Genomic DNA, 9,486 nt, shown 5'->3' on the forward strand with positions numbered 1-9,486 from the left:
AGTAAATAAGTACATCTTTTTAAACAATTGTTCAAAATATTGAACTTTAAGAATATCATTAGAGAAAAGACAAACTCATGTTTGTATATATTATTATAATACATTGCATAAATTTCAGCTATATTTTGAAATACTTTCTATATAGAATGATTTCTTTTTGGCCTTTTAAATAGGAGTTAACAAATCTCAAGGATGCCAAACAGCTTTTGATTCAGCAGAAACTAGAGCTTCAAGGGACAATAGATTCCCTGAAGGCAATCCTTGAACAGGAAAAGAAGAATCAGCAAATGCTAAAAGAACAGTTGAAAAAGGAAGAAGATGAGTTGAAGAAAGAATTTATTGAGAAGGAAGCTAAACTGGTTAGTAACTTAATGGTGGGAAGTGTGTTTTATAATTCATTTATAAATCAATCCAGTAAGAGAGGAGTTTCCTACCTAGAAGTTATAATTGAAATGTTCACCTAACATTTTAATTTTTGTTTAGGAAAAGAGATCAGATTTGTTTAAATGGCTGAAGTATGATTGGAAATGTTTTGTAATTGTATTTTGGTTTATATAGGTGAAAAGCCAATAAAACATGATTTAGAAACAAACAAAACACTTTAGTGCCAGAGAAACCCTAAAGCTATGTAAACTGAGGTAAATGGCATGAATGCTAATCATGTTCAACTCATTTGGTCAAAGTGAATGTTGATAAAGGGGAATGTAAACTTCCGTTTAAAATGATGATGACCAAAGCCTACTTTTCCTTCCCTAAGTTGTGCATGCCAAATGGGAAGCATGTGGCTTTCCTTTGTTGAATTAAGTCCAAATATCCTCAGATAACTTGACCAGTGAATGTTTTAGTTGAAGAATTGCAGTTTCAAATTCACAGTGAATCAAAAGGTTGGTATTGGTTCTTGGCAGATTGATAGAGGTAAAGCAATTTATGTGGAATTTGATACATAATAAAATGCTAGCTTTGTTTCCAAGGCACTTTTAACTATTTGTTCTTCCCCTGCTCTAGTGGAAAAAAAGGAAACTCAAATTGTTCTACTTTAACTTGATCTTATAAGATGCTTGCTAACCATCATTTCAGCATTATGGCCTTTGAGCCAATTCAAAATAAACAGATGTTTGTGGAATCAATTTTATTAATGTATACTGAAATACATTCTCTCTGCTTTCCTGAAGAAGTAGTATTATTTATGTTCCCAATAATTTAAATTCAAATAACTAACTTAAATTTATTTTGCACTATTTTTATAATAGGCTTTTTCCTCATTGTTTTTCCTTTTGTCAGCATTCTGAAATAAAAGAAAAAGAAGTAGGAATGAAGAAGCATGAAGAAAATGAAGCGAAACTTACCATGCAGATTACAGCATTAAATGAAAATTTAGGCACTGTGAAGAAGGAGTGGCAGTCCAGCCAACGGAGAGTTAGTGAGCTCGAGAAGCAGACTGATGACTTACGGGGTGAAATTGCAGTATTAGAAGCAACGGTTCAGAATAATCAAGATGAAAGGAGAGCACTACTAGAAAGGTACATACTTGATGTCTAGTAAAAATTTCTTTTTAATCCTCACCCGAGGTTATGTTTTTTATTGATTTTAGAGGGAGAGAAGGAGGGAAACATCCATGTGAGAGAGAAACATCAATCGGTTGTCTCCCATATATGCCCTTTTTATCATTAGAGAAAAGACAAACTCATGTTTGTATATATTATTATAATACATTGCATAAATTTCAGCTATATTTTGAAATACTTTCTATATAGAATGTTTGGGGGAATTGTTCAGGGAATTGAACTTGAAACTTCAGTGTATGGTATGATGCTCCAACCAACTGAACCACACGGGCCAGACTACAGTCCACATTTTTCAAAATAGAAGAGTCTTGAGAAAAGTGCATAGCTTGTACAGGAATTTAAGTAGTTTAAAACTAATTCTTAGAAGAATCAGATTGTTGAAATTAATGTATTCTATTGAAAACTACTAAAGTAATTCATTATCTATGTTCTAAAAGTCTATGTTTAATGACTTTTTAAAAAATTAATTACCTCTTTGCAATCTATTCTAGATGTCTTAAAGGAGAGGGTGAAATAGAAAAGCTTCAAAACAAAGTACTAGAAGTGCAAAGAAAGCTGGATAATACAACTGCAGCCGTGCAGGAGCTGGGCAGAGAGAATCAGTCCCTTCAAGTAAGTCACGTGGCAGTGGGAGGCAGTTTTTAGTCTAGCTTTTACCTCTTAGTGCAAAGCATATTTTCAACCTTTTAAAACAATCTCATACATTTAATAAATACTTTTGAGTGGCTACTGTCTATGTAGCAGTGTTATAGAATGTGTTATGGGTAATTAAATATGAGAGAAAGAACTTGTCTGAGAGACCCCTGGGATAAAGGGCCATGTCATTCATGAATTGTCACTAGTGGGAAAATTCAAGAGCACCAAGTAATAGAAGAGTTGCTGTGTGTTAAAGAAGTGACCTGAATGTGTACTCAAAATCCCAAGGAAGGATTGATCACTAGGGTTAGAATGGATGGGAAATCAGCAAAGGATAGAGAATAAAATGTTATTTACTCTATCTATCTATCTATCTATCTATCTATCTATCTATCTATCTATCTATCTATCTATCTATCATCTACCTACCTATCAATCATCTATCTTCAGACTTAAGAATGTGGCAACTATTGACAATGGAAGTTGACCAATGTATTTCTGGTTTTTAAAATTTTATCCCATGGTTGCATATAGTCAAAATTTTATAAAACTCAGGCACCAAATTAGAAAGTATTCATCATTCTTCAAGAAGTTGAATATTATAATGTATTGAAACTTTGTTTTTAATAGATCAAGCATACGCAAGCATTGAATAGGAAGTGGGCTGAAGATAATGAAGTACAAAACTGTATGGCCTGTGGGAAAAGCTTTTCAGTAACAGTGAGACGGGTAAATGATTTTGTTCATATTGCTACGGCTCTGCATTTTATTCCTAACTGAAAATTAATGTTTTAACCATTAAAATGAATTTTGACAGATAAAAACAAATTTCCATTGTGACAGATAAAAACAAATTTCCATTTTTAATTTTCAACTACATGGAGTAATTAAATGTCATGCAGTTTAGTTTCTGGTTAGCATATGTGTTTCAGTTTTAGTTATAAATTCAGTTGTTGCCTTTTTACTGAGTTACTCTCTTGAGTAATCATTTTCTGAATCAGTGCACCAATATTAATCTCATATGTTTTAGTCATCATTGTGTTCTTCTAAAGGAAGAAAAAGCAAAGATAAAAAAATTATTCTGAATAACATCATGGGAGGTTGCAAGTTTATATTCCTGTTAAAGAAATACCTGAAACATTTGGCAAATACATTAGTAATAGTTTTTCACCCGTTGGAAGTGATTTATTAATGCTTTGAAAGGCTTCCTGTTGCTTTTGAGAATTCTACAATCAAGTCCATATAAAGTGTGTAGCATACTATCTGATAAATAGGAGCCATTCAATTTAACTACGGGATTAAATTGACATATTAAAATATTATATTTTTAAATACACTAATTACTCAACAGTTAATACCTTCATAGTGCAATTTGCAGTGTTCTTATAGTCTCACAATGCTTTTGGTGTCATTTGCTTAATATTGTTTAATTTTTATCATCTACAGCATCACTGCAGACACTGTGGAAATATTTTCTGTGCCGAGTGTTCAGCCAAAAATGCCTTAACTCCTTCTTCCAAGAAGCCTGTTCGTGTCTGTGATGCATGTTTCAATGACTTGCAAGGATAATGGGTTGTCGCAACTTCAGAATAATATTACGCTAACATTAGCTTTTTAATAAATGTCCTTAATAGAGTTCCTGGACTACTATTTGATTTGAACAGTGGTTGCAATACTAAACCAAATTGGAATTCGTATATTTTGGAATGCTGTCAATATCAAGTAAAACTCTTCTATTTTTGTGAGACTTGGGTTCATCTTTCATTACTGTTTTCATTTAACTCCTGGAACAGCTTTCATGCCAAGTTTAGAATTAGGCAATGAAATGTAAATAAACTTTGGACAGAAAATAGCAATGTATTTTTTTAAATATAATTTCATTGTTCACAAATGACATGAATATACTTCCATAACTTCTTCCTCCCAAATTGAGTGTACAGAAATGTACATGGATGTTATCACATTATATATGTTGCACAGTAACACATTAAACATATTAAATATTCTCTTTCTAAAGTCAGGCACAGAATTGTAAAACTTTAGGACTCTGTTTCTTTTTATATATAGGTCCAAACCTTAATTACATTGTTACGTTATAAATTTATGCTCAAGAGATCAAAACACATTTTATGTTGAAATATATGTTAACCATGAATTCAAAATTGGTTTTGCTTTAACAATACTGATTAGATTATCTTGGGTAGATTTTAGGAAAACCTCAGTAAAATCAATTTGCTTACTTTCTGATTATCCTAGGGTTGTATATTAAAGATTAGGGTTAACTTTTCTTTTTCATTCTCAAATTTAAACTCCAAATTATTCTCCGTTAAGGATCCTACAAAGTTTCCCACCCTCACCCTAGGTTGGAAGATGAATAATAGAAATTGTCTAATGGTCCAATTCTCAGTTTCTTATAAATGGGAGGTCTTCTGACATTAGCTTTCATATTATTTCCTCATTTTGTCTCTCTAGCATCTTCAGGAATGAGTTTGCTTTTTCAGTGGATCTGCTTTTTTCTTTAATTTGGTTTAACCCTCCCAAGTATAGCTCAGATCCATGGTAATTGTTTTATAATTTTTGTGTCTTAAAGCCAGTAACTGATGTTGCTATATTCTTATCTGTGAAAACCAAATGCAAAATGGTAAGGAGACATTAAATATTTTACTTTATACTTTCTTTTTACCTAATTATAGGGGAGAATTTTAAAAGTTGTGAGCTTAAATTTAAAATGGTTCTGAATTTGGGTTCCATATCAACTAGTAAATCTTTTTACTTTGCAAAAATAATGCTGTGAAATTACCCTGAAGTGATAGCTGGAGAGTAGAGTTTCACTAGAAACAAATGTATTTAGGAATCCCAAAGTTGCCATGAGAATTAAAACAGAATGGCTAATTAAGGATAATTAAAAATCAGCTTATTTGTATGCTGATCAATGTAATTGAACTTTAAGTTATCATAGTCTTATTAATTTGGAAAATTAGAAAACATCTGAAGAGGGAAATCATTAATAATGGTTTATTACTCTTTCTAGAGAAGAAATGTAAAGTTATACATTTTTTCAGTGCAATTATTTGGTAGTAATAGGAAAGATGGGAGTTAATGTTTTATTTACAATAAGTAGTTTATATATATACTTGCTTTCAAATATACTGAAATGAAATGAACTTATGTTTATGCTATACCAACAATATATATAAACTAAAAGTGATTGCTACATATTCAATCATTAAAAAAAACCATTTAAGTAAACCATGTTGTAAGTAGCTATTAAAGATCCTGACTGAAGCTCTGAACTTGGATATACATATAACCTTTAACATATATAATGAAGAAATATGATGGCTCATTATTAAAAATACCTGGATAATATAAATTGAGCTAAAATTATTTATGTATTTTTGCATACTTATAAATCCTTTCAAATAGTATTAATTCTATACTTTTACATATAAGGGACTTGATAAATGTGTTGGAAAAAATAGATGTTCACAGCACCGTTTATTCTTTTAAGATAATAAAACTTCATGAGAATTCTTCTAGATTAGAATATTTGTTCACTTCATCTCCTAATTAGGTGCATTGAAGGCCTTTTCCCTTATTGCCCTACCCACATATTTACACAAAAATAAATTTAAAAAGTTGTGGGGGCAACAAATAAAATTGTATATGTTAGAATGATTTTCTAGTTTTCATCTAGCTAATCTCATTTCATAGGTTCTGAATAATTTACCATTGGCTATTGTACTAATAATACTAGAAGTGAAACTTAATATTTTTGTTGTTAACTGTCACCAATTTAAGATTTTTGAAAACAACAAAGGGTTTTCTTTTTCTTTTAGTTAAAAAAGTCATATAAGTCCTTATTGGCTCTACATTTTTGATGTCTGCTGGTACTATTCATCAGTGAGTTAGACTGTGTGTAGAAGCCCAGATCTCAGCTCTAATGCAAAGCATATTAGCATCACGTGTTAGTAAATTTCAAACCGCAGCACAGAAAAGTGAGCTAAGATCAAGTCTTGATGGGTTAGTGTATAGTAAACTATACCTATGGATTTTTTTTTTAATAGAAGACAAAGCTGCTCGTATGGGATTTGTTCATTTTGAGAAAACAAAGGGAAACAAACACAAAAACCTCAAAGCAGTGTACAAATAACATTTTGTTCAACTACCTCTTAATGTGGAATTAGCTAGTTTAATAGTTTCCTCACAGTAATGTTAAATAGTAACTGCCAAATTTGTTTCCCATCTCTCTTTAAAAGGCTTTATGGTTATTTTATAGTTTTGAGAACTTTAAATTCACTTTTTTTTAAACCTTGCATTTGCATAAAAATGTTTAGCTTTTAAGTGGAGAGCAAATTATGATCATATATTTTGATATTCATGATCTATTGACTATAGAATTTTTTTAATGCACTTTGGCTATAAAACCATGAATGACTTGTTCTATAAGATTTAAATGTGCCGTCAATTTAGTATTCCTAGACATGAGTGTGATGAATGGTATTCTGTAATTATAATATGCCACACATTAGCGTGTCTTAATTTCCCTTTGCCTGAATTTTAACAATCAGTTTGTTAATGTTGCAGATGTGAATATTGTGCATAAACTTACTAAATTTATGTAAAATTGTGTAAAATAGAATCGGAAATAGTGAAGTTCTTCCAGTGTAGGAGTAATGAATTTATTGTAACATGATGCAGTTATGTATATGACATTCTGTATTTCTTTGAGCTGGATCACATATTCATATCCTCTGTAGATACTTTTGCATGAGCATTTTCTTGTTTAGTTTTTGGATTCATTATTTGTATTGTGTTTACTACTTGTGATCATGTTGTTGTGCCTTATTTGTGAGAGAGTTTAGCTAAAAAATACTGTAATTTCTAAACTCAGTGATTGAAGGTTATTGATTATAAATGTAACTAATAAATTACATGACAGCATTTAAATCTGTATAAAGATCAATGGAAGGATCCTTATTGTTGCTTTTGTTTTTTTAATATGTTAAAGATGATATTAAAAACATTTCTTTCTAGTAGATGTATTCTGTGGCTACAAATTATTTTGTCTATTAAAAAAAAGAACAAGATATTAACCATTTTGCATTAATTTATTTACAGAATGTTAGAACTTTGCACTTGGATATAGACAGTGAGTATGCTTTAATGTTCAACTTAGAATAACAATGAAGTTTACAATTTCAAGAAAAATTACTGATGTCATTTTGCTTGAGACATTCCCTTTTCATTCCATTCATCATTGTGAAATTTAGCAAAACTAAAAAAAAAAACACTGAAGAATATTAAATTAATTTTTTTGTTGTATATCTAATTTAATACCCAGGTGACCTTTTAAAGATACTCTTTGAAGGCTCAAAATAGCATTGTTTTTTACTGCACCTCCCCCCACCCCGAACCCAGTTATAGAGATATTTTTCATTTTATTCTAATACGCTTCCTTCTGAGGAGTATACTGTGTATGTCCTCAAGCACTTAATATATTACATATTAGACATGTTCTTTTGTGAGCTTTATAGAAATCCCTTTTACATATATAGCATTTTCTTTTTTTTAATTTTAACATGAGATCTACTCTTATGACCTCTTTTTAAGTGTACAGTAGATCTCTAGAGCTTACTCATCTTGCTTAACTGAAACTTCAAGCCTGTCGATTAGTAACTGCCCATTTCCCTCTCTATTTCACTGGCAACCCCTATTTCATACACTGATTATAGGAAGTTGACTAGTATTAGATACCTCATACAAGTAGAATCATACAGTATTTGTCTTTCTGTGACTGGCTACTGGCTTATCTCACTTAGCATGATGTCTTCAAGATTCATCCACGTTGTTGCATATTGCAGAATTTCCTTCTTTTTGGAAGCTGAATAGTATTCCATTCTATACATATATACCACATTTTCTTTATCCATTCATCTGTCAGTGGACATTAAAGTTTTTTTTCCGCATATTGGCTATTGTATATAGCATATTCTTAAGCTGTTTTACATTCTTGATGTTAATTTAGTCAGTCTCCTTTAATGATATTTTAGGAAGAAACTAGTCCTTTATACATATAAATACATGGTTACTGGACTCATGGAACTAAAGGAATCTTGAAAGATTGCCTATTTCTAGTCCATTGTCCTTCTCCGAAGTCAGCTTATATCTAAAAATCTCTAAGATGATTGTTAATTTCTTTTTCTAAAATTATATATATAAATTTTCCCCCCCTAAGTCTTTTCTTGCATAAGTCAGTATTGTCTTGTCCTGAATATAAATTGCTTTCAATGTCATCTAGGTCCCATCTCTAGGAATTCACTTGAAGCCTATTCTCCCTCTCATTTATTTTTAGCCTTTAACAGTAGTTACTGCTTTCTAGATTTTCCTTTTATTTTCACTTACTCCTCCAAATTTCTGACATTATTATACAAAGATGATGACCCTCCATTGCAATAGTGCTAGGCCTGTGCACAAGAGCCTTTGTGCTACACTTGTCTATACTGCTGTTTGTGTGGTGAAATTAGCCTTTTCTTCAAAGCATTAACTGTACACATGACTTCCCTAAACATCATCCTCTTTGTCCCATTCTCCAACTTGAAGAGGTCAGTTAAGGTATCATGTCTTCCATCCTAGGTTGATAAATTTACTACTTCCATTTTGGAAATTGCTCAAGACACCATGGTTGAAATTGAAATTTGTGGATTTTCATTTGATATAATCTAACCATATGATAAAATAATTCAAGATGCCTTTTTAAATAAAAATTTAATGAAATTTCAAGTTCTGCTAAGTAAAATTAGGTGGCTGTACTATGATAAAACACACAACCCCATCCTCAAAACCAGAAAATAATTTTATGACAAACCATTCTTTAAAAAATGAGGTTTAGAGAAAGATATTTTACTATCCCTAAGACAATTTCCCATGTAAAAGCGTTAACATGTAAAACTGAAACATTTTCTTTTTTAATAACGGAGTTTAGTCTGGGATTTCCTATTTCCAAGTTAGAGTATTATGAAATACTAGAGGCCCGTTGCACGAAGGGATTCGTGCAACAGGCCTTCCTTCCCCTGGCTGCTGGCTCCGGTTTTCCTCTGGCACCCAGGACCCAGGCCTTTGGTCCAGATGCAGCGGAGAAGCCAAGCCTCTTAGGTCTTCAGTTGTCTTCAGTCTTCACTCTGGCCGGAGCCTTCAGTCTTTGCTCCACGCTGTGTATGCAAATTAACCACCATCTTTGTTGGTTAATTTGCATAGTCACTCTGATTGGCTGGTGGTCATAGCA

General features: G+C 31.6%; 1 protein-coding gene across 1 annotated transcript in view; it reads left to right on the forward strand.

Annotated features, from left to right (window-relative positions):
* Positions 1-7,240, forward strand: part of EEA1 (early endosome antigen 1) — a 112,848-nt gene extending 105,608 nt beyond the window's left edge. The window contains exons 25-29 of the mRNA XM_015561064.1: positions 174-359; positions 1,282-1,520; positions 2,057-2,177; positions 2,832-2,930; positions 3,648-7,240. Coding sequence (XP_015416550.1) covers positions 174-359; positions 1,282-1,520; positions 2,057-2,177; positions 2,832-2,930; positions 3,648-3,770 — 768 coding nt within the window. The 3' untranslated portion in view covers positions 3,771-7,240. The remainder of the gene's footprint in view (positions 1-173; positions 360-1,281; positions 1,521-2,056; positions 2,178-2,831; positions 2,931-3,647) is intronic.
* Positions 7,241-9,486: the final 2,246 nt, after the last annotated feature.

The sequence above is a fragment of the Myotis davidii genome, unplaced genomic scaffold (genome assembly GCF_000327345.1).
Source record: "Myotis davidii unplaced genomic scaffold, ASM32734v1 scaffold656, whole genome shotgun sequence".
In the NCBI taxonomy this organism is placed as follows: domain Eukaryota; kingdom Metazoa; phylum Chordata; class Mammalia; order Chiroptera; family Vespertilionidae; genus Myotis; species Myotis davidii.